The 24,406-nt window shown below is 45.2% G+C and overlaps 1 protein-coding gene across 4 annotated transcripts in view; it reads left to right on the top strand.

Moving 5' to 3' along the window:
- The window catches only part of SYNE2 (spectrin repeat containing nuclear envelope protein 2), a 185,542-nt gene that overhangs the window by 158,702 nt on the left and 2,434 nt on the right, over positions 1-24,406 (top strand). For 3 of the 4 annotated variants that reach the window (XM_040599608.1, XM_040599612.1, XM_040599609.1), the window contains 14 exons: positions 7,588-7,750; positions 11,277-11,464; positions 11,624-11,774; positions 12,234-12,416; positions 13,744-13,881; positions 14,790-14,984; positions 15,832-16,099; positions 16,454-16,522; positions 17,325-17,461; positions 18,376-18,505; positions 19,614-19,825; positions 22,406-22,606; positions 22,956-23,084; positions 23,581-23,769. In XM_040599608.1, the coding sequence (XP_040455542.1) occupies positions 7,588-7,750; positions 11,277-11,464; positions 11,624-11,774; positions 12,234-12,416; positions 13,744-13,881; positions 14,790-14,984; positions 15,832-16,099; positions 16,454-16,522; positions 17,325-17,461; positions 18,376-18,505; positions 19,614-19,825; positions 22,406-22,606; positions 22,956-23,084; positions 23,581-23,769 (2,353 nt within the window). The remainder of the gene's footprint in view (positions 1-7,587; positions 7,751-11,276; positions 11,465-11,623; positions 11,775-12,233; positions 12,417-13,743; positions 13,882-14,789; positions 14,985-15,831; positions 16,100-16,453; positions 16,523-17,324; positions 17,462-18,375; positions 18,506-19,613; positions 19,826-22,405; positions 22,607-22,955; positions 23,085-23,580; positions 23,770-24,406) is intronic. The other variant, XM_040599610.1, reaches the window with a different exon arrangement.

The raw sequence follows: 24,406 nt of genomic DNA, 5'->3' as shown, positions 1-24,406 counted from the left end.
CACACTGCGGGATCCAGGAATCTTTAACTGCCACAATCAAACCAGCCCCTTCCTTCCCACATTGAATGTGGGAGATTCAAGGTGTTTTCAGCTGCTTTGCTGCATACTCCATCTGAAATTCCCGAACAGCCTGGAACTGCCAAGGTTGCAGTAATATGGGAAGGAGTTGCAGCTCTTCAGTGACACCACCTTGTGCTGCGCAGGGGCTCCATGGAGGTTTTCTTGGGGACCTCCAGTGAGTTGCCGCTGTCTGTGCTTCCCCTTCCCCCCTGCACCCTCACTGCGCCTGGGCTGCCCGGGTAGCCACGCTGGTGGCAGCAGACCCTGGGTTGGTAGGTACAGGGGGTGACCGGGTTCGCACTACCTCTCAGCTCATCTCTATTTATTTTGTGCCACATTGCTTACCCTTCGGTAGGGCCGGCTGTCAGGCACCACGTGTTGGTGTGCTGTCCTACCCTGTCGCAACTGCGGCCAGGCAGCCCATGGCCAGTGTGAGTGCAGTCTGAGTTCAAAGGTCTTAAATTGCTGCCGATCAGTATTGCATAGCAAGAGAAGCAAAGTATGCTGCAGGAAGGCCCTCGGGTAAATTATACAGCCATGTTCAACAGAATTATACTGGTTTGTGGTAGTATTACTGTGAAATCTCCTCCTTGTACTTGGTTTGGTGCAAAAACCCAAAAATGCGGATGGCTGAAGTCTCACTCGCAAAGTGCCAGCTTTCTTTCCATGTTCTCTGGGCTCCCTGTCCTTTAGGGATTAATCTTCTCTTTGGTGCAGAAGCTGTGACAGAATTCATTATCGTATCAGGCAGGATGCTTCAGCTTATTTTGGTTATGCAACATGTGCCGAGGTGTGCCGGGAGCAGGGGGAGTTGGCAGGGCAAAGGGGAGTCCTTGTCTGCTGCATGCTGTCGCCTTTCCTGGGGTCTGCCTGTCAAGCTGGGAGGGTTATTTTGGTGTTTTCTCATACCTACCATTTCAGATTTGTTTTTTGAACCTCCCTGGACCATAATCAGGTTAAACTGTCAAGGTGATGGGGCCTGATTTACCTGTACAAATGTCTGGAGCCCTCTCCCAGCTTGCAGTGTCTTCCCAGGCACTTTTTGTCCTGTCGTGTATCAAATGTGAGTGACTGGCAAGCCGTTACAGGTCTGCAGAAGATTACCTGAACACAGAAAAATCTTCGATTTCAAAATCATTCCTTGCATTTTTGACGGGATTATCATAACTTCTTTATTTTTTTCCTGATACTGACTGGGTGAGTTTTAATCCAAGGTTCTCAGACTTACGCCTTTTTTTTTTTCCCCCCCACCCTGTGATCTCTGGCAGTCATAACAGACAGAAGTCACAGCAGTGTGTTTTTCCACAAATGAAGGGTGTTGTAAATGAACATTAAGGGTTAATTTTTTCTCCGGTGTACCAGGCTGCTTGCACTGGAGGCCTTCCACCTGCACTGAAAGGTTAAAGAGAGGACAGGTTAGTGTGTGGGAGATTTAATTCGTACTTAAATACCTGGGATATAATGGTAAAGTGAGAAAGCAGAATGCAGAGGAAGTAAGGATATCTTTGTGCGTGGTGCCTGTGCATGGATGTACGTTTTCTCGGGTTTGGGGATTCACTTCAAATTGACTCTGCTGCAAATCATCCGGGTCCGAGGTCTCTTTTGCACGAGAAATGAGCACCGCATCGATCTTCTCCCGTGCTGAAGCTCCAGCTCGCAACCTTTGTGTTGCCAGCCGAGTGGTGCGCGCTGCTTCGGTGCCAGTTCCCTTGTGTCAGAATGAAGCTCTCCTGGTTTTGTTCTGAGGGATGCGGCCGTTTGCCAGGTAAAACACCCACCCAAACCCGGGGTTCAAACTGGGGAGAGCTACGGTGTCCCCAGGCTGGGACTTGGGGGTCGTCGAGGAGGATGGGTGAGCCCGCCCCCCCCCCCCCCCCCCCCCCGCGAGATGCTAACGCGGCGAATAAATAGGGCATCAGTGGAGGAGGGGTTTCCTCCGCCGTGCCTGCCGTGGTCGGCACGGTCCCCCGGCAGCTGGGGGTTGCCAGCCGAGGAATGGTTTTTTCTTGCGAACCGTAAGTGCGGACCCGTAAGCAGCTGCAGGTGGGGTGGCGGGGGCCGTGGCCGGGCGGGGACGCTGCGGCCGGCCCCGGGGGGGGGGGGGGAGGGCTCCGCCGCGCCGCCGGCTGCAGCTCGCCCTGGCGAGTGGGAGCTGCGACGCGACAGCCCGGGGAGCGGGGCTCGGGGGCTCTCGCCTGCGGCCGGCTGCGTGCCGGGCGTTCGTACCCGCGGCGGCGGCGGCGGCGGCCATCTGTGGCCAGGGCCTTTTGGCCTGGCTGGCAGGGTGACAAAAACCGCCCCGCCGCTTGCGCTGCTCCCGGTGCTGACAGCCCGCGGACACGGGGGCTGCCTCATGGCACCGCGGCCGCAGCACGGAGAAACGTCTTTGGCGTTTTATACAAAGGCCTAGAATTTGCCTTTGACATCATCTCTCCAGATGGGGTCTTTTGTCCCTCACACGGTTAAGCTCGCCCTGCACCTTACTGAACAAAGGTTTCCTGGGTTGTGCATCTCATTTGCTTTACAGGGTGGTAAACAATCCTGTCAGCTGGCAAGGCGATTTCAGCTCCTCTTCAGTTATAAACAAGGGTCTGTAGTATCTTTTTCTGATGACCCTTGTGCTTATGAAGGAGCATTTGGAATATACGTCGCGGTATTTTTCATTCCTTCAGGCACTAAAATTTGAATGTTACTTTTTACCTTATTTTAAGCCTCCCTGTACCTTTTCCTGCAGCCTTTTGACAGCTAATGCAGTGCAATTGACAGGCATTTTGCAATTCTTGATGTTTGTGTGAATATGTTTCAGGCAACCTGGAAGTGCCTTCTACTGCTAGGTACTTCCTGAGCAGTCCTGCAAGCCCTGTGTGTTTGTGGGGCTGTGCAATGATACAGCCTGAAAGAGCTTAATGCGTTTCTCTTGTAACCCAGTGCTGGCAACTTCATCAAGGGTATTAAGACCCAAATCCAATCTCAAGTCAGGCCAGTTAGTCCTTCTGTTCACTTTTGCAGCCAGCTTTTAGTATAATCTACTAGTTTTGTTCTTCTGCCGCTTCTGTTTTGGTGTAAAGATTAGGACATTCAGAAACTGGCCTTGTTTGGCTTATCCCTGGCATCTTATGCATGTGTCTAAGCGCCGCTTTGAACCTGGACATCTTTTCAGCTGGGCCCTTTGCAAAGTACAAGAGATGTTTGAGTCTGTTGGGTTTTTTAGATTAGTGGTGATATTCGTTGGACTGTTTGTTTTGGGTTTTTTAATTATTACTATTTTATTTTGCTCCTGGGGGCATGTGAATGGTGGCAGGTGAGTTCACACTGGGAAGTGGGCTAATGGATAGGTGGGCCTTTGTAATAACCAAATAATGTGAGAATTATACTTTGAAGAGGAAGAATTCAATCAACAGTGGTGGCAGCCTTTTCCACCTTCTGGATAACTGGGAGGAGCGTGTTTCATCTGTTGAACTTGAACTTTTATTGCTGTTAATTCAGTGTGTGTCAGGCAATTGGTCACCTGGATGTGGGGGGAGCTTTTGCCTCCAGGCTTGGTGGCTTGCACTGTGCACCCCCACCTGGCTCCCAGGAGGCCTGTCTTCAACAAATAGTCCCTTCAGGATGTATCTCAAAAGAGTCCCTGAGGTTTCTTTCATGCAAAGAGCAGATAATTTGCAAGAATACCTGCAATGTAGAAATGCATCTCAGAGTGGTTGTTGCAAATGTAAGACCTTTACAGATGTAATTAGTCTTTTTTACATTTTTCTTTGAGCTGTAGCCAAAGAAATGGCAGTTCCCTGTGACTTCTGTGCTGAGGGTGGTCAAGGAGGATGCTCACATGTTTGTTTCATCATTTCACCTGTTGCTTCAGTGTACATCCCTACCCTTTCCTTGGGCTCTTTGTCTGCTGACTGCAACAAGAGCAGAGCAGCCAATGTGAACATCTGGACAAGACTGCCTTCCTGTTTACACACAGCACTAATGTGGGCTTCTGTTTGGTTTTTATTCTTCCCTGGCTGCTTAGCCAGAGAGTTTGAGATGAATGATTTAGAGCATTAAGGGTGGTTAAATGACTGACAAATGCCACATTCTATCCAGAATATGTAACAGATTAAATTACTGAAATACAATGGTGTGTCTGCAAGGGCAATTGCTAGAAAGTAAATACAAGCTTTCAGTACCACAGTGATTCTGGTTTTGAGACTGTTGCTTCTAGGAACACTAGTAGATAGAGACCCACATATTTAAGGTATGATTCATAACTTGAATTTTAGAGTGATTTCTAAGCCAAAGTAATGGGGGGGGGTGTGCACAAAAAAAAAAGCGCCCTTCTTGGATTCTAGAACTGTTGCTTTTTAATTTATTGAATGTGCTGTCACTCAGACATTTATTTATGATCTAATATCTCTTGCTTTTGCTTTGGACTTCCTTGGCTATGTTCACCTATCTGTTATCCAATAGGCAGACTGAAGAAAGATGTCTTGCAATTCATGAATTTCCTGTAATGCAGTTTCAGGATGGGAAGCAGGTGGTCACAGAAGAAAAAGGAGTGCAGGGAAGCAGAGATGATGTCGAGCGGCACAGTAAGCTGTGGTCTCAGCCAGTCAGCTGTGCCATCAGATGGTCCCAGCATGTGCATCTCCTGCAAGTTGCCAGAAAGACATTGCCAAAGCATTAGTGGGGAATGTTATAGAATATGCGGCAAATAGATGGCCACTGGATACAGCCAGGGACAGTGCAGCAATGGAGCCTTGCTTTCCTCCTGACTAGCTTGAAGTTATGCAGAGTTAACAACGCAACAGCATAGATGTTTGGCTCAGACTCTTCCTCAGGCCTGGCTCTTCTAGCAATTCTTTCCTTCCGTGCTCAACACAGAGCCTGTATCATCCTGTCTCTCCAGGGGGAAGGATTCAGTCACCTGTCTTTGGTGGGCCCCTGCCCTGGGGAGTCACAGGCCTCGCTGAGCATCGTAACCGACTGGATCCAAATTGGCTGGTGGGACAGAAACAGGGGACAGGCTGGAGGAAGAATTAGATATTCTGGCTAAATTACTGCCAGCCCATGATAGCATAAGAAAATGCTGTACAGTTACTGGAGTATGACACATTCATTCAGTACCACTTAATAGAAGCAAAACCAGGAACAGGAAGATTTGTATAGCAACTGTTTGCTTGGGAGCCAGATGCCTTCTAAGTACAGGGTTGAACTTGGGAGCAAAGCTCTAAAAAGAGCTCTTCTCACTTTCCTTAACAATCTAAATGCTTTTGTCATCTGCTGGCTTCCTCTCTATCAGCTGTAGCAGTGGAAAGCACTGTCAGCATAAAGGAGCAGAGGCATCTGCTTTGCACTTTGCACCAATGTTGGTGGCTTTGTGGGTGCAAGAATGGAACAAGGTGGGCCATGGACTTGGGCCAAATCCTTCAAGATGGCTTGCTGTGTTGCATCAACCAGACAAGACTAAATTTATGTTTTGGAGAGTGCAGAGTTGCTAAATACCTGCCCGGCTTCCTAGTGTAGGAACTGTGCTTTTCTCACCCTCCTTGTAAAATAGCTAGTAGTACTGCCTGGTCCTTTTGGGACAAGAGGTGGGGGAAGGTGCTTCCCAGGCTTCTAATCCATACGAGACCCCAGATTTGCTGGCCTTACTCTGTACCTTCACAGTAACCAACAGGACTGAACCAATCCAGCAAGATCATTCCCACATCTCCTCTGTAAGTGCTTTACCTTAGATAAAGTGTCTAGCTGACATACGTATCCTCTTTGATTACCTTAAGGTTGCTAATAAGATCAGTTGTTGCTGACCGAGTGGCATATTCATTATGGATTAGCCATCTTAGATGCCTTCTGTCATTGTATCATACGCTGCAACAGGCAACTGCAAAAGCCACTCGGTTACAGGCAGATTGGACCCCTCTGCTCTAAAACTTGCTGGGGTAGTTTGGCAGCAGGCAGGATGGTGGCTGGGAAACTCCTCATTGGTTTTGCAAAGAAGGGCAGGTCCTTTGCATGATGCCACCAGCATCCAGGTACGCTGTCAGGGCACTTCTGTTGTACACTTGGTGTAATCTGTCCCTGCCTGCACTAGATGAGATTACATCCCCTCTAGCCTGCCCCAGTTCTAGCTTGCAGAATGCTGGTGTGGCCAAGTACATTAGGGTTCATCTCAGACCCCTCAACAGGCCCCTGCATTTTGGGACATGCCGTGTTCCCCTTGTACAAGCTGCCTTTCCAGTCCCAGCTGCTGGTTTTGTTTAGATGGTGACAGTTCCCAGTCGTGGTGGCTGATGAATGGGAAACGTTTTGACCTGTTCGTGATGCATACTTTAACTTCTTGCACTGCACTTGACTTAGATAATGCGGCTCATGTGGGTGGAGTACTGCACGGTAGACCATTGCAGTTCATGGAGAGAAATAACATGCTTTTTTGGTATAGTTCATCTCATCTTTTGATCTGGATGCTTAAGACAGGTCTGATGGAAATCGTGATCGAGGGTGGGTTTGATTTTGGTTTTGGTTTTTGCCATCTAGACCTTGGTAGTTAATGGAGAACTCTGATATCAGTCTGAGGTCAGAAGAGATAAGTATCACCCCGGTGATGGGCTTTTTAGTAATTTTTGATGAGAGTTGCAATAAATGAGAATTTCAAGGCAAGATTTGAGAGCAGCGAGGTAGTTCAACAGCTATTCCTGCAGCACATGGGGACAAATTTGACAAAGCGTACAAGCATGCTGCTTGGATAATGTGAGGAGCTGATAAGGGGGGTTGGCACGGGAATATGCTGTAAAGGCTGGAAATAAATGTTTGTCAGTGGTTTGAGAGCTGTGTTACAAACAGCTGTAAGAAAAGTAAATAGTCTCAATGGTTCACTTGCTTGTGTGCCGCACGACTCTTCCTAGCTGTTGGATATGCTCTCTCGTCGGGATTGTGTTTTTCATTTTCACCCACCCAGGTGGTCTGGCACGTCTCCGTACCTGTTGGTGTGTTATTTAGAAGAGCTTTTAATATCATGGTGCTGTAAGTTCTGCAGTGGCTGTTGTTCAGGCCTTCTCCTCTCCTGTCAGCGACCATTTTCCCAGCATGTTGGACCTGTGGTTTGGGCAGATTCTGCCTCCGTTGGCGGAGGGGTACCTTGCTGATTAGGGTGGGCCTGTTGGTTGCTGAAGAAGACACTGGCCGTAATTCACAGCAGATAAATCAGACCATAGGTACCCATTGTAGATTAACTGCAGCATGTCATGGTGCAAACTCCCGCTTAGACAAATGTCCAGGAAGAGCTGAAGAGCTCACTAGCAGATGAAAATTCACTCTGCCTATGTAGTTTCATTAAAGAATTCACACAAGATCTTCTTGCAGCTGTAGAGCAAAGGCCTGCTGAGCCAATTTAGGTAGATTTTGACTAAAACATGGCTCTAATTTACAGGCAACAGCTTGGTGCGACAGTAAGTGCATCGCGAAGCCATGCCTGTCATCACCTTCTGCTAACATCCTTTCCACTGATTGCAGATCTTTGTAACAAAATGTTCTTCCTGGTTTGCTTAGGGTGAAGAAACTGAAGGAAACATTTGCTTTTATACAACTATTGGACAAAAACATGAGTAACCTTCGCACCTGGTTGGCCCGGATTGAGTCAGAGCTTTCCAAGCCTGTTGTTTATGACATCTGTGATGATCAAGAAATCCAGAAGAGATTGGCAGAACAGCAGGTGGGAAATGGCAGCAGCTAGAGTAAATGAGCTGAAATGCTGCTGATTACAATTGGTCCTCGTTTAAAATCACCTGTTTCTTTTCTTCAGCAAGGCCTTCTGTTTGCCTTTCGTGGCATGTTCCTGCCAAGATGCGTTATGTGGGAAAATTTTACTTGGTTGCTGTAGGTTCAGTATTATGTTGACTTACCCCCACTTCTCCCTTTCCCCCTCCACCCAAAGAGGACAAACACAATACAAAAAAGAGCATTTTTACATTAAGTGCAACTGACCTCATAAGGGTTAGGCAGGGCACGTGCAGTGGGCAAAATACACGAGGACGGTTTGGGCTGACATGAATGAATGCCTGGGCTCCTGCAAAGTGGCTGTGACAGATTGAAGTGCTGTGATTTGATGTATTGCCCTCACTGGCTCAGTCCCCTTCCTTGCAGACAGCAGAGCAGGATGTTTGAGCTTCGGAGGGTGGACTTTTGCAAACAGCCCTTTGACTGAGGCCTGATCCAGTGGGCAGGCTCAGAAGATTCCCTCAGGGTTGGGTGAGATGGTGCGTGAATCTGCTGAGGCATAAGTGTGAACCAGCCTAGCGCTGCTGGGTGTTGGTTGAGCGTGTGTAGGCATTTCTCTGAGACGGTGGCTTACCAGGGGGATCTTGAGGATCTAGGCTAGTACTGGAAATGGCAAGGATTGGGCACAGCTATCCCAGCCAAGTAGAAGTGTGAGATGAGTTGGATAGTCCTGCAGTACATTTCTCTCTCCAGCAGCCAGGGAAGGAAAAGGAATTTCTCCAAAGCACAAACGTGCTGGCAGAGTCAGCCTTTGCTCAGGGCTGTGCTGTAAGTACGCCCAGGTTCAAAGTGCCTCCTTGGGAAGGCCGAGAATGACCATGGCTGTCATCTGGCCTTTGTGTTAAACAAGAATACTTGCCCTAAAACTGAGGATCAAGAATAACACTGTCAGGTGTGGAAGTTTTCTGACATCTGCCTTTAAGAACACCCGTGGGTGTTCTTCCCATCCTTCCTGTCTTCTCTCTCTGTGGCTGCTGCTTTTGTGTCTTAAGGAAAGATCCCTGAGTGACCCAGACCTGAGGGCTGTGTTCTCTGCTGCTTGATACGGCTCTCCGTCCACTCCTGTCCCAGACATCCCAGGAAGGGCCAGCTCCTCTGTGACAGAGTGGAGATGGCTCCCACGCTCCACTGCAGGAGTTAGTCAAACACCAGAGGCCTGTGCTGAGTGCCTCTGACGGTTTGGTCTGCATTGTGAATGGTGATGTAAACAACGGGGAAATATTTTCTCCCCATCCAAACCTCTTGCATTTTCAAAGACTGTGATAAATTGCCAGGCAGAGAAGAACGTGGGGCACAAAGGAATTGTGTCCAAACTAATTTATTCTTATTATGAGCATTCAAGCTTCAGCTCGCTTTAAGACCCATCATTTGCTGCTCAGAGCTACATACTGCTTTGTTGTTTGGAGTCTGTTTCAAACACAGACCTCTGGGCACCTCTAGACTCCTACTCTAACCTTTTAGCAGGCTGAGTAGGAGAAGACAGCTGGCTAAAAAGACCACAGTAAAAAAAAAAAAAAAAAAAAGCAGCCCTCTTTCACTCCACATGAAAGAAACCTTTATCTGAACATGACAAGTAAAAAGATCTTTCCTGGGTTTAGCCAAACAATTATTTCAGCAAGAGCAGAGTGATGGTGAGAAATACGCCCTACAGGCTTCTTTTATTTTACACCCATGACTGGAAAAGCTTTACCTGTTCAGTCTTGAATAATGACATTTTAAAAGCATTGTGCATCCACAGAGATTTTTATGGCGTGTTTGTTCAATTAAAAGGTGAAATATTAATTTTAAGATTTCAAAGCTGTTTCACTAATGTGGAATTCTAGCAGCACCTAGTCTGTTTAAGCTCTCTGCACAATGCTGTGCAGAGTTGAAGGAAAAGTACCTTTTTGGGCTCAGTGTATGTTCCTGGCCCTGTTACTTAGATTGTTGTGTTTGTCTCACTGTAATACGGGTCAGGTCATTTGGAGTAACAGCTTGGAAAACAGCAAGGATTCTGCCTAGCGTTATTCCATGAGCGCAAGTATGACCAAAACCAATGAGATCATGTCAGCCACACTACCATGTGCAGGTAGAGTGGATTTGTAATCTGTGGTCCAAATTCTTTTCACTAAAACAGCCATAAATCCAGTGTAATTTCAGGAATTCAGAAGGGTCTCTCCAGGCAGCACAGCCTGCTCTCAAACATAGAGCCTGTGTTAAAAAGACACTGCTGCTTCTTGCTCATAAAACAACTGTGAATCCTTAATAAGCTGATAAAAATTATGTTGTGTCTGCTTCTGGCAGTCTCTCATGTATGTAGAGATTTTGGCTTCTACATTCCTTAAAGCCGTACATTACCACAAATCCCACAAGCCAAATTTTGACCAGTTATGGCTCAGCTCTTCTTTCAGGTACTCATGTAACACCACTGACGACTGCCAGTGGCTGATACTCAGCTCCTTGCGACTTGTTGACTTCTGGGAAGATCTTCCTTCAACTCCTTTTTACTACAGGCTGTGTCTGTTGGGGGGGTGTTATTTGGTTTATTTTGTTTTGGTTTTGTAAGTCTAGAGCAAAACCAGTTCTGCTTCATCTGTTCACTGGAATCAGTAATCCCATTATTTAATGGGAGTTCCTGTTCACTGTTGTCGGAAAAGTTTGGTTTCTTGTTTTAGTGTGACTCAAGCAAAAGTCTCCCTGTCCTTCATTATGAACACCAGAAATGGGTTGAAAAAGATGGAAATGTATAGACATTGTAATTTCATTAATATTTACAGTTGGTAGCATTGTACAGAGCTGCCTTTTCAATAAGAACTATTTAGCTAAGGCTTTCTTGTTATTTAATCACATTGACTTTAGAGTAGTTACAGGTACAGAATGAAAGGCCAGACTATGCTGGAGATGCAGGCTCTGGAGAGGAAAACGGTCGTGTAGATTAGACAAAGGGTCTTTTCCAGACCTTTTGAAATAGTCTGTCAAAACAGGAGCTCTACAAGAGGGGGTAACAAAGGTAGTGTAACACCAGCTGCTTGTGTGCTGTGTTTCGTGATACCAGCCTGTGATCATATATATGGTCACTAAAGTACACGTACTATGAGTTCTTTGTCAAGTCTTACAGCGTAGTAAGCTGATATGAGACACTGTCATCTTGTACTGTCAAAATTAGCCAGTATGTGTTTACAGTATGTGTAAGGTTTGGATTTTGAATACACATTAAAATTGTCCAGACTGTTAAGGAGAAGATGGAGGTTTCACCAAAAAACCAAAGCTGGACAATCCCTTTTTGCATGGCAGTTCTGTCCTGACCTATCAGCCTGTTATCTGCACAGCTCATCCTGCAAGTCTGTTTTCTAAAGCTAAATAAGCTTTTCCTGACACACAAATGACTGTTTCCCCATCCTCTGCAGCATTTTGAAAAGGTATGTCTGAAGTCTAGCTGCGCGTGTTTCCTTCTACTCAAACTGTTCTTTTGCTAATGGCAGGATCTGCAACGAGACATAGAACAACACACTGCAGGGGTGGAATCCGTGTTTAATATTTGTGAAGTCCTGCTACACGATTCAGATGCGTGTGCTAATGAGACAGAGTGTGACTCCATCCAGCAGACTACCAGGAGTTTGGACAGACGGTGGAGAAACATTTGCGCCATGTCTATGGAAAGGCGAATGAAGTAAGTCTCTCTTTCGTACCCCTTCTAAGGGAGCCTGTGGCAGCATTTTGAAGAAACTCTGTAGCTTTTGCCACAAGCTGAATTTTGAAGAAGAAAAAAACCCCAAAATTAATAGTTTGCTTGTGATAAAACCTTTTCGTTTTTGCATCTCCCTCCCAGAATTGAGGAAACCTGGCACCTGTGGCAGAGATTTTTTGATGACTATTCTCGCTTTGAAGATTGGCTAAAATCATCTGAAATGATAGCTGCAAAGCCTAATTCTTCAGAGGTTTTGTACACACATGCAAAGGAGGAGCTGAAGAAATTTGAGGTGAAAAAGTGGAAAACTTCATTGTTTTTATGCTCAGCACCAGGCTGCATGGTCAGGCTGCTCAATACTTCTTGTCCGCGTGAAATGCCTGGATCACTGAAAAACACCAGTTTGGCAGTGGTGGTATAGAAAACGTAAATAATTCGGCCAGTGTGTGGCTGCTAGGTGTTTGGCTGATTTATTTGTCTCCAGATTTTATTTTTTTAATGTGGAGAATCCAGTGCTCTGAACTGACAAGATCCTGCTTGTAAGTTCAAGGTTTGTTTTTTATAGGCAGGAGACCTTTGTGGGTTGATTATGGGTTTTTTTTCCCCCCTTCCTTTTCCTAATAAGTGAAGTCATGGCAGTTGGAAGGTCTGTTTTTAAGGGGAGGGCATCATCATCTCTCTTGATGGATATTATCAGACAGACCCTTTCTCTTAGCAGCAAGGGAACTGAGTTCCTTGATTTGCCTTGCAGGCATTCCAACGGCACGTTCATGAACGATTGACTCAGTTGGAGCTGATCAATAAGCAGTACAGGCGTCTCGCCCGCGAGAACCGTACAGACTCGGCCAGCAAGTTGAAGCAGATGGTACACGAAGGCAACCAGCGCTGGGATAATCTCCAGAAACGAGTCGCTGCCATTCTGAGGAGACTCAAGGTGATTGCATAGTGGGGTGAGAGAGTAAGGAGCACTTGCAAGTTTCTGTAGGAATTACCCAAGGGCAATGCATGTTCCTGGAGCAACTCCCTTGCGTTGGTTTGTGTCTGGAGTTACCAGTGTAGGAGAGCAGCTCTGGAAAGGTCACCAAGTTCCTGGCATAAGTGTGTCCTTGGTAGATGGGTTCTTGGTAGTTGAAGAAGCACAAGGCAAGAATGGGTGCAATTTTTGGAAGGTGTCTTGCAGGCCTTACTGCGTCTATCCCACTCTCCTTTTACCCAGCCTTGTCATGGGTGGATGTGTTTGTGCACTTGCACCTTTCTGTAAATAAGAGGCAGAGAGAACAAAGGGCCCCAGTGCAGGCAGGGTTTGGAGTTTACAACACGGCTCTACTTTAAGCCCTGTTATGATTCACCCAGAAGGTTTTAAACATGGAGATGTGATGGAGAGGCACGCTGCTGTCACCAGCTCCTGCTCTGCTCTGCCTGACAGAGGAACGTTGTCAAAGAGTGTATTTGTGACACTTTAAAGAGGTGTCCTGCTTGTCGAGGTAAACTGATCTCTGGGCAGATACTCTGTGCTGTGCCCCGGGGCAAATTTGTCACTGCCTGATTTTAAAATGCAGCAGTGCTGCAAACCGTTGACAGGGAAAACTATTAGATCTCGAAAGTCTGTGGATGAGACTGTGAGAGCGCTGATGGAGTTTGGCCTGTGCAGTTCAGGAGTGTTGTGTTTGGGGTGGCATACGATGCCCCTCCTGAACAGCAAATCCACTGCAAGCTGCATGTCTGTTGGCAGCTTCTGCGGGAGATGGCAGCAGAGAGAGCTCCTGGCTGCATGCTAAATGACGCATTAATTACACTGGTGTGGTCATCCATGATCCAGCTTCTCTATTGTTTTACTGATTTTAATGTCATAGCCTTAATACTTGTAATTAGAGATGAGGCTTGCTTCCTTTGCCTGTCTTCTGAATTTAGAACAGGTTAGATGTTAAACCTGTAGTCCAAATAACTGTTAGTTACACTGCTATAATGATGTGGGAGAAGGTATATGGTGTGGAAGCAAGAATATAATCCCATAGAAGCATCTTGCATTGCTGAAGTTTTGTTCCCTCTCCTATATGAATAGCGTACTAACATAGGACACTTTGCTCCAGCGTCAGTAACGAAGGGGACAGTTTTTGTACGTGGCATGCTGCCATTTATGCCCTGAAGGCCTTTAAGGTGAACAGCAGTTTTGAAACAAAACGCTGTTTTCAGAGGGCTCCCATGACCATCTTTTTTTGTAGCTGAAGTCTTATAACACTGGCTTCCTTCTTCCTGTTCAGCACTTCACCAGTCGGAGAGATGAGTTTGAGGGGCTGAGAGAAAGCATCCTTGTTTGGCTCACAGAAATGGACCTCCAACTGACAAACGTGGAGCACTTCTCAAAAAGTAACTTTGATGACAAAATGCGTCAGTTAAATGTACGTATTCTTAGAAAGCAGTTGTTTAATACAGCCCAGCTGATCTTACTGGGCTGCCCTCTCTTGACAGAATCATCTGCTTTTCTGGAACTTCACAATTGCCAACAGATTACTGTAGGGCTATATTTCTTTTAAGACACCAGTAAATCGTTAAGACTTTTACCCTCTGAATCAAGATTAAACTGTACAGTATTTAAATTTAGCTTCAGTGTTCAAGTTCAGTTCTATCCTGCCATTTTCTCCCAACACCGGCTGTCAGTGACAGTGATATCTGGCCTGGAAAGGACGTTACATCTGGCACACGTGTGTTAACAGTAAAAGCTACGTTCCTATATTCAGGTGCTTTTTTTCTGTTGAGATTTTTTCTGAATTAGCATTAAGGTAGGATCACTCTCCTCTGAGTGCATTGTTTGTAGCTGCGACTTTCAACAGAAATAAGACAGCAGGCACGTGCAGTGATTCTAAAGAACATACTAGTTCCTTCCTGCCTGCTTATATGCTGGTTTCTCCTTTCCCCCTCTGCTGTTAATTGTTTTGGGATGTAGATTTACCATTGTGTAAGCTAGAGGCCCAACCAGCCAGACTTCTTTGTTACTGAGGAAAGATTGTATATACCTGACAGAAGAATAAACTGATTAGTTAAACTTGTTTTGTGATCCCCTGCAGGCTCAGGACACTGCAATCATTGACGTACACGTGGGTGGAAAATGTCACTTCCATTGGAACTGTAGTACTGCTAATAAAACAAACCTCTGTACCTCTTGAGTAAAAAGATATTTGCCCAATGAAGTTAAACAACAATGTCAAATTGTTGCTTTTCTTTCGCAGTAGTGAGCAAGAAAAGGACAAACCTTAGGCTGGAAAGGGGTATTGCAGAAGTAATCATTTTTCTTGTCTGTTCCAAATAGGGTTTCCAGCAGGAAATAACACTAAACACCAATAAGATTGATCAGCTCATCGTTTTCGGGGAGCAGTTGATTCAGAAGAGTGAGCCTCTGGATGCTACCCTGATTGAAGGCGAATTGGAGGAACTTCATCGCTATTGTCAGGAGGTGTTTGGGCGAGTTGCTCGATTCCATCAAAGGCTGACGTCAAGGCATCCTGTAAGAAGCAACAGTTGTTTTGATGCTTTGGCAAGATTTTGGTGTTTGAACTGCAATGCTCATTGCTCATCCCTAGCAGCTTGACTGAGTGGTTTGAGCTCAAAGGGGTCAGGAGCTCTTCAGCAGTTGTGCCAGCTTTGCTAAATTTTTGTCGCCAGCCTTGTCTCCTTACAGGTTTCCTGTTGGGACTTCATCAGCAGAATCTGGCTAATTGCGTGGAAGTAGTTAACAGGATTAATATTTAGGTAGTAGTGGTTTGAGGGTTTTAAAAGTGGTTTTGGTGTTTTTAATACCACTTTGTGGTCTTTAATTTCAGTAGCATACTTAGAATATCTTTTTATGGATTTGTTTGCAAGGCTCCATCTGTCCACTTTCTTGTGAGAACCCTGAATGGGGAACAACATGCTCTTTACTTTTCACTGGGAACATCTAGATGATTCTCAGTTTGCTTTGGCTCAAAAAACCGAACATCTATTAGAAAGCTGGGTAGAGGAAGTAACGTGAACATCTGCAAGTAGCTGTTCACCCCTGCCTGAGCATCATTTCATTGCTGACCTGCGCAGTCCATTTGGCACTTGGTACCCTTCCCTGCAAACTAGAGAGAGATGTTATGGTGGTGGTTGAGTGTCTTGAAAGAAGGGAGGTAGCTGCTGATGCAAGGATCATTTTGGCAAAAGAAGGAGGCAGAAGTGATGCTTCCCTTTAATTTTAGCCACATAGTCTTTGATTACTGCAGCTGACTGCAAAACAGTCCTTAGTAGTACTGTGTGGCTCAGTCATTAGCTTATTGAGCAGTTTAGATCTATTGTAAATCTTATTAACATGCATAATTGTTACTTATTTTTAGGGATTGGATGATGAAAAAGAGTCCTCTGAAAATGAGACAGATCCAGAAGACTCTGGAGAAATCCAGAATGATCCCTGGCATAAGAAGGCCTCTGCAGCACAGTCCCTTGGCCAGCTTATGCCCCCTGCTCAAGGTCATGAAAGATCAGGCTGTGAAACCCCTGTCAGTGTTGACTCCATCCCACTGGAGTGGGATCACACAGGTGATGTGGGAGGTTCCTCCTCTCCTGAAGACGAAGAAGAAGCAACATACTACAGTGCTCTGTCAGGTGAGAACTGATCGCCAGCTGTTTGTTTCGACATGGACAATTGCAGGATGTCCCTGTGTGGGAGGGGAGGGGGGGGAGGTCTTGCTCCCACGTTGTTGGTTGGTTTTCAAGGTACTGTTAATAGATGTGGGCAGTCTCATCTCTTGGATGCCTTGATGAAGGGAGTGGCATTGTCTAAACCAAACTTGTATTTTCAGGAACAAGGTTTTTAGAAACATTACTTTTTAAGAATGTTTGAAAGTAGTACCAACACCCTATTTTGCTCTTTGTCTTTGCTATCCCTCATTGTTTCACTTGTTTTTAACAGTTGGAAAATATTGAATAGTGAGGAAAATGACATTATTCTTTTTTCAGATGTAGAAATCACTGAAAATCCCGAGGCATATCTTAAAATGACCACAAAAACTTTGAAAGCATCTTCTGGTAGGCACCTGCTAATGCATGTGTCTGAACATGGCAATCTCCCTGTGCTGCACGCTATATTCCTCAACCTCTCTCATACGTAATGTCTGACTTCCTGCCTTGTGTGGACACCATGTCTCATCCTGTCATGGTGTTCGTACGCTGCAGTATTCACATGTACATTAAAAACAAGTCAAGAACATATCATTTAGATTTTGCCTGGTAAATGCCAAGGTGGTTAACGTGCATTTCATTGTATTGATCCAAAGTCTTTTGGTACTTTCTTGGTGGTTTGCTCTGGGTAGTATCACTTGTTTGGTTGTTTCTGATTTTGATTGCATAATTACTGAAGACATTAGTTCCAACTCTGCAAGTATTTCTGGTGTTTTGTGCATGACAGAACTGTGTACGTCCTGTCTGTTAAATCCGGATCAAACATTCTCCACACAGGGACGTGTCTATACTTGTCCCTGCTGGCCTGCATTGCAGATGTGTGATAGTATTGTTGGGATGCAAACTTTGCAAACCCACAGTGCAGCCTTTTTCTTTTATTTTTTGAATATTCATACATGCATTCAGGCATTTTCCAGAAGAAAACAGAATGTCCATAACTGCATGGCTCTCATCTCATTACCTTTGAAACACTGTGGACGTTTTGCAAATGTGCATGCTTTGCAAGGAAAGCTGCAAAACTGTCATTTTTATGCCATAACTTGATGCCATTTTATGCAGAGCGCTTTCTAACTTAATACAAAGCAACAGCTTCCTTGTGGAGCTGGAATTTTGCACTCATGGCATATGGTTTTGGTTTTATTTGTTCCAGAAAAGTCTCTTTCAGAAGCTCATCCCTGGCATTCCCCAGACAGCCCAGTCTGCAGGAAACGCCGATACCACCAGTCAAAGATTGCTGGAAATGTGTTGTCTGGTCCAGAGACGAGTACTCCCTATAAGCCAGACTATGTGAGTTGGAGGCTCTACGGGCACTGAACCACTACTACACAGTCTGTTGTTCCTGTGTTACTCCCCCCTCTCCCCTCCTCCAGCATCAAGGAAGAGATCAGCCGTGGGGTGGGGGCAAATGTTCACTTTATGCAAGCTTAGACATTATTTCTGGTGGGTCAGATAACCAGTGAGAGTCTCTATCCCCTCACTAAATAGCTTTTTTAAAGCAATTCAGAACAATTGTGGTAAGCTTCTAATCACAGTCAGGATCTGGAGCAAATTAGCTCCTCCGTTGTCATAGGGCAAGTCTAGGTGAATTCACCCACCACCGCTGCACCCCAGAAGGAGAGAGCTGAATACATTCCCTTGATACTTTCTGACATGCTTCCCTTTCCGAAGCAGGCCAATTTGAAGGGCCCTTTTCTAGCATGTGGACCACCATGTAACCTGCTTTTGGGCACTAAAAAGTGTGCCCAAGTGGCTATTGTTTGTTGGTGCCTCAGCCCTGGTGGCTGGGGGCCAGCCGTGGCTTCACCAGCAGCTGCCAGGCTCAGTGGATCTGGACCAGTTGTCAGCGAAGCTGGTACTGGTATCTGGTTGCTTTTGTCATCATTAATACAGTCTTAGAGCATTAGAGCCAATATTGCCAAGACCCAAAAGCCAGCAAAGAGCGTCTGGTACATGTCGTGCAAAAGCAATTAATTTGCTGGGTCCAGGCTCGTAATAATTAGCATCACTATGGTTTGTGTTTGTTTACTGAGAAGGCACATAGAGCCATTGTATAAGCTGTTAGCAAAGATTCAGAAGTCCAGTGCTAAATCTGACACGCAAGAGCTCAGTGGCAGCCCAGACACCCCAAAGGATCACAAATTAAGTTTGACCTTTGACGGCTTGTTAACATGCAGGGCTTACCCACCAAAATGTTGTTCCAGGTGAAGCAGCTCAGCTGTGCAAGCAGCAGCAGCAGCAATAAGGAGAAAATTCCTTCTGCCAACATGAGCGATGAAGAACCTCAAGATGACCAAGAGCTTGTGAATATAGCAGCTGCAGGGAAGCAGCCAGGTACAGAGCATTAGGAGTGGCTTTGGTGCTGTAGTGTTTGTCCTGTGGCTCTGCGGGGAGACAAAGCAGAGATGTCACAAAGGCAGCACATTTGCCTTGAGAACGACAGAAGTAAACCACTATTCTCTAAATTCATATATTTTGCTAAGATCCACTGAGCTGCCTTCTCAACCTGATACTGTCCAACTTGTGTTTGCTGTTCTAAGCTTTTGCAGTTTCTGCCAGAATTGAGATTTTTATTACTCATATTTCAGCCTCTTTGCTGTTTGGAATGAATGGGAACAATTTCACTTTTGTGTAATACTGAATACTTCAAAGACTTTTAATCAGATTTCAAACCAAAGAAGTGTGTCTCTGTCTAAAAAAAGATTGCTGTAGGTTTTCTCAGTTATTGGTACTCCATATAACAAGATGCTACAGCTCCCATTTACAGAAATGTTTTGTCAAAGCTGGTAATATATTCTGTTCTTCACTGTCTTCACTGTGGTACTTTCTTCCACAGAGGCCAACAAGCTGGTTCTCTTAACCTTTTAAGATCTCATTCCTGCTTTCAGGTGCTTGAGATGCTAGTAATACATCCGTACTGCAATCACAAAAGCGAATCAAGTGATAAAAAGAAGACTGAAGCTGTATGCACCAGCTCACTTTGTCTCTGGTCTCACAGATGGACCAGGGTTGGGGCCCATGCATGGGATGAACGGGAAAACTGCTGAGAAGGGCTTAGATGCCCTTCCAGAAAAAGTGTTAGTGATTGTACAGGTGGCATCTCCAGCTCCTTTAGCACTGAATTGATGAAACATAAACCCAAGTCCTAAACTGCTGGACCATACTTTGTCCCGTGATGAATTTTAGTGTCTGCAAAATCACAACTGGGCTCATTGAATTCTGTTTCCTTAGATTTGCTCTGTTCTTCCACGTGAATTAAAACATCGATTAATGTGATGAAAATCCTGTGTAGCATTACTGTCTGGGTAACAGTAATACGTGGTAGCAATTATTTGGCCTTGAGTAGACCGGAAAATAATTTGCTGGTAAAACTCTGTGTATCTGTTTCACACACTCTTCACCTTACTGAAGATTTAAATGTTTGTTGTTCTATCATTTGTAGGCATTATTGATAGATGGGAGCTCATCCAAGCTCAAGACCTCAGAAATAAACTTCAGATGAAACAGAAATGGCAGCAGTGGCAGCAGCTGAACTCAGATCTCGGTGATGTCTCTGCTTGGCTTGATAAAACTGAGGAAAAGTTGGAAGAACTGCAAAAAATGAAACCTCCAACCAGCATACAGGCATTGGGACAAAGGGTCAAGAAATTGAAGGTAAGTTATGGCATACTGAGAAGTGGGATTTCAGGATGCCGATGCTCTTTATCGTTGTCCTTATGCTCCTAGGATCTGTAGGCAGCATATGCCACAAAGGAGCTAAGCTGTTTTCAGCCAAGAGGAGTGAGAGGGTTGTTAAGCAGGGTGGTTCTGTCTTCATATGCAGAGATTTGCCGGCAGCGAGGCTGAAATGAAGCTCTCCCTTTATTTTACTGCAGACACTTTATTCTCTGTGAAACAAAACATTCAGCCCCAAACATCTCTTTTTAGGCCTTTTGTTTTAGAAAGCAAACATACAAAAAAGCTATATAATGAAGGCATAAGACTCCCCAGCTGCCTAGGGTCAGGCCTTGCCTTGGGAGGTTGGGTATTCTGAGCAGCAATATTGGCATTTTTTCCTGGTTCTGTGCCATTCCCCTCTATGCAAACCAGAAACAGACTGAAAATAGTTGGGTCTACAGGCTACAAAGTTTAGGCTGTTGTTGGGGTTTTTAAAATTGAATTAATCTGGCAGGGGGCAGCGGGGGAAGGTGGTTTGTAGTTCCAACAGGGAGACTGAGAAAGATCTGCTCTAAAGCTCTTTTTGAGCAATACGGTGTCTGCAAAAAATCTTAGCTCTAAACAGCACCTTTGGCCAGTATTTGAAGTATTTCAAAATGTGCAGTTGCCTTTTTTTGCTTAGCAAATGCAGATTTCTCATTGAATATAATGCATTAGTTAAAAATCAAAATAAATTCAGTCACTGTTAATCTTCAGCCAAGTAATAGAACAGCTAGAGAGACAATAACATGAACATTCATCAGCATATATGGTCACGTTATGTTGCCTGCTATGACTCTCGGCTTCCATAAATTAGGACGAGGTCAGGTCTGCAAGTTGAACCAGCAGGTTATCAGGGTACACATAAGTGTGAGGTTGCAGGACTTAAGTAACAAAATGCCTCAGGCTGAAATCAGAGAGAGCAAGTGTTCCTAATGCTTGTGGGAGTGCAGACCCTGTCTGCTCACCCCTCTGCCAGCAGCCTCATACGGAGTCACCCAAATCCTGAGGCTGCTAGTCAGTCTGGCGTTACACTTTGGGATGATGCTCACAAATAAGACACTCTGCAGGGCAGAGGAGGGATTCCCTGTGTGCTGAGAGTATACTTAAGCCTACAGGTCCTTGAGCAGTCATTAGGCCAGGGAGAATAACTGCACCCTGGTGCATGACTCCAGGAAGAACGACTCTGATTCCATCAGCCAGTCTGGCTTAGGTGCCAAGCACTTAGGGAAGGTTTGGTGATGCCTTGCAAGTGGAGGGAGGAACTTCCCTTCAGGCTGGAGGTGGGTGCCTGACCTCTTCAAGGAGCAGAGCTTCACTTCTCTTTTCCTATGGCTGTCAAAAAGAGCCAACACCCTCCTTAAGACATGAATTTCATGAGGTATCAGGACATCCCAATTGCCCTGGATAAGGGTAAAGCCGGTCTGGCTGCAGACTGGCTTACTGGTGTTTAGAAGTCTGTGATGGACCGTTTGTATTGTCTGATATTGAAAGAAACTTGGTTGTTTGAAGAAGGGAGACAGGTTTCTTTGTTGGGTGAAATGTAATTTAGACTAGCGGTTTTCAACAAGTGGGACGCAGATCTTGAGAATATATAGATGGACACTCTTAGTTAGAAAGGCTGCGAAGAAAAGCAATCTGAGCTGTGTTGATTATAGGACTCATCCTGAAGCTCTTTTCTACTGCAAGAGCCTACAACTTGAAAAAGACTGAGTACCCTTGATTCAAACCGTAAACATCTTGAGGGTATGAAGTATTGTTTGGCATTCTATTTTTTTAAAAACTTCAAAAATACTTCAGGCTCTACTGTAACATAAAGCTGGTTAAGATGATACAGCCATGAATTTGCGAATTCCATATTCTTTCCCCCTGCAATTTTAAGGGAGAGGAGGAAAGCAGGCAGGACTGCAATTCAGGGGACTCTTGACAAGTCATGTCAAGAGAAATGGGCTGACAGAAACTCTTGACTAGGGAGGAAAAAAAAATTTCTCATGATGGGGTGGCCTGGTGTGGGACCAGGGGCCCAGAGGGGATGAGAATCTCCATCCTGTGAGATACTCAAAGGATGAGGCCCTGAGCAGCCTGCTCAGAGTAGGAAGTTGGCCCTGCTTGGAGCAGGAGGGAGTACAGACCTCCAGATATTCCTTCTGGCATTATCTAGGATTCTGAAGTGGTAAAACCTTTATAAATCAAGGGGAGACACCATGGGATGACCTATGGGAATTCTTGTCCAAATGTCAGAGAAAGAAACAGCTCAGAGGAATGAAGGGCAGCTGTGGATTAAGCCATAATGCCTGTGACTTAGGGAGAAGCACAAGCCCAGGCAGATTTGTTTTCTTCGAAGTGGAGGTTTTGGCATTAAAAACAATAACATAAAAACAGCCACCTACCTTAATATGTTCCTTAGCAGTATCAGGAAAGTTGCCAGATTCAAACAGCTTTCCCCAATACCTGTGAATCTTTTGAGGGCATAGTTTTATTGTAAATAAACAACACGTTTTTCATCATTCATAGAAGCTCCTAATCTTTTTCTACCAGGACATTCTTAAGGCATTTGATAACTACAGGGCAGTGATGCTTTCCATTAACCGGAGCAGCAAAGAATTCCAGGAAGCGGATAGCACAGAGCTCAAAGAGCTTCAGAACAAGCTTCAGAAGGTGAACTTGCACTGGGAGACAGTCGCTCATGTACTGAACAACTGGAAGAAGGGTTTACAACAAGCCCTACTGCATTGCCAGGTGCATATCACATGCCAGCTTATAAGGGAAAACTACTCTTTTGGGTGCTACTGAGAGGTAGATATGGGGGGGCGAGAGCAGAGGGGTAATTCCTGCACATCAGAATCCAAGACACTTAATTTTCTTACAAACTTGACGGTGTTGGGTTAAAGGATTTGGTAAAAATATCTGTTGACTGGATAATACCCTTTTATTACACATAGTTTAACTAGGTTGCTGTAGCTCGTTAGTGCTGATTTTCTTGTTGGCTCTGCCTAATCTGGGCTGGTAATTCTGTTTGCAGGCAAAGCCAGGTGAAAGCAGTGCAAAGGTGTTTTTTCTCATATGTGCAAATCTTTTGTTTCTCTAGGACTTCCATGATCAGAGCCAAAAACTAACCCTGTGGTTAGCAAGTGCTGATAGGCGAAGGGATGAAGCACAAATCACAGATCCAAATGCTGACCTCAATACAATACTGAAAAGCCAGAAGGAGCTCATGGTGAGTGTGGTCTTAAATACAGCGCCTCAGCTCTTCCAGTGCGTCCGTGGCTCTCGCCACAAAACAAAGAGCAGTATGTTTATTTCTCAGGATGCCTGCAGCCTGTCTACAAACCTGCTGTATTCAGGCATGGGGCTGGTTTCTGAAATAGATTAAGAGATTGCCTAGATGAGGTGGTTTTTTTCTATAATTACGCATCATAATTAGGTTCGTTACGAACAGTCTCTATGCTGGAATAAGGCTTATAATTTCCAAGAGTCATTGCCTTTTCCATATGGATTAATTACTGCTAGAACTATTTCTAAATGTTATTTCAAGCAGGTACAACCAGTCTCGTCAAGAGAACTTCATTTCGTACGTAGCTGCAATAGCCATTCCTATGCATTGTGGGTTCTCAGGCAGGTTGAGTGTTCCTTAAAGCCTTCCTGAATCCCTCTTTCTGTGGGAAGTTGAAAGTAACAGTCTTTTGCCCTGTTCTTTGTTTGTTTGTTCTAAGCAACTGGAGAAAGAGCTGCTGGAACAACAGCGTAACATAAGCCCTCTTCAAGAACTCACTGCTTCCCTGCTGCCTAAGTCCCAAGGTGATTGCATTCAAGATGGTGAGAAGGTCCATGTAATTGGAAGTAAACTGAAACGGCTTACTGAACAAGTTTCAGATGACTTAAAAACAATACAAGGAAATCTGGTGAGTCAGCATTTCAATACTCAAGTCATGAATCTTTCTTACTGAAAAGTAACGACATACCAAGAGTAAAGGTGTTTGTAAAAGACTGACTTAAAACTTCAGTACTTCCAGCAATAGAAGCTGAAAAAAGAACAGTTAAGTCTGGTGTCTGGGACGGGACATCTGGCTATAGGAAAAACTGAGCACCACGAGGCTAGTATAGTATCGAAAGGAATTGCCCAGAGTGGTTGCACTATCTCCATCCTTGAGGGGCTTGAAGAGGAGATGGGATAAAGCTCTTGAGTAAGGCTTTTGGTCTGGTCTCATAGCTGACCTTGCTTTGAGCAGGCAGTTGGACTAGGTGAACTTCCCTGAGGTCCCTTCCAGCCTGAATTACCCTGTCATCCATACCAAGTATCACACTAGGAGCGTGCAGCAAACACATAGGAGTTGTAGATCATGGCAGTGCATTGCCCATCCTGGGCAGAGATGGAGATATTTTCAAGTTGGTACCCGTACGCCCCTGTTCCATTGTAGTTCCTTTGGGCTGTCACAGGAAAGCATTTCTTTATGCTGGAGAACTGGAGCCACTGTTTGGCGCTGGTTATGTACACCTGAAGAGGCAGTGGGCTGGGCACCTGCAGAGGGGCAGTGCGGG

Source organism: Falco naumanni, chromosome 7 (genome assembly GCF_017639655.2).
Source record: "Falco naumanni isolate bFalNau1 chromosome 7, bFalNau1.pat, whole genome shotgun sequence".
NCBI classification, from domain to species: domain Eukaryota; kingdom Metazoa; phylum Chordata; class Aves; order Falconiformes; family Falconidae; genus Falco; species Falco naumanni.
The sequence above is the reverse complement of the archived record's forward strand: the minus strand, read 5'-3'. Positions and strand labels throughout refer to the sequence as shown.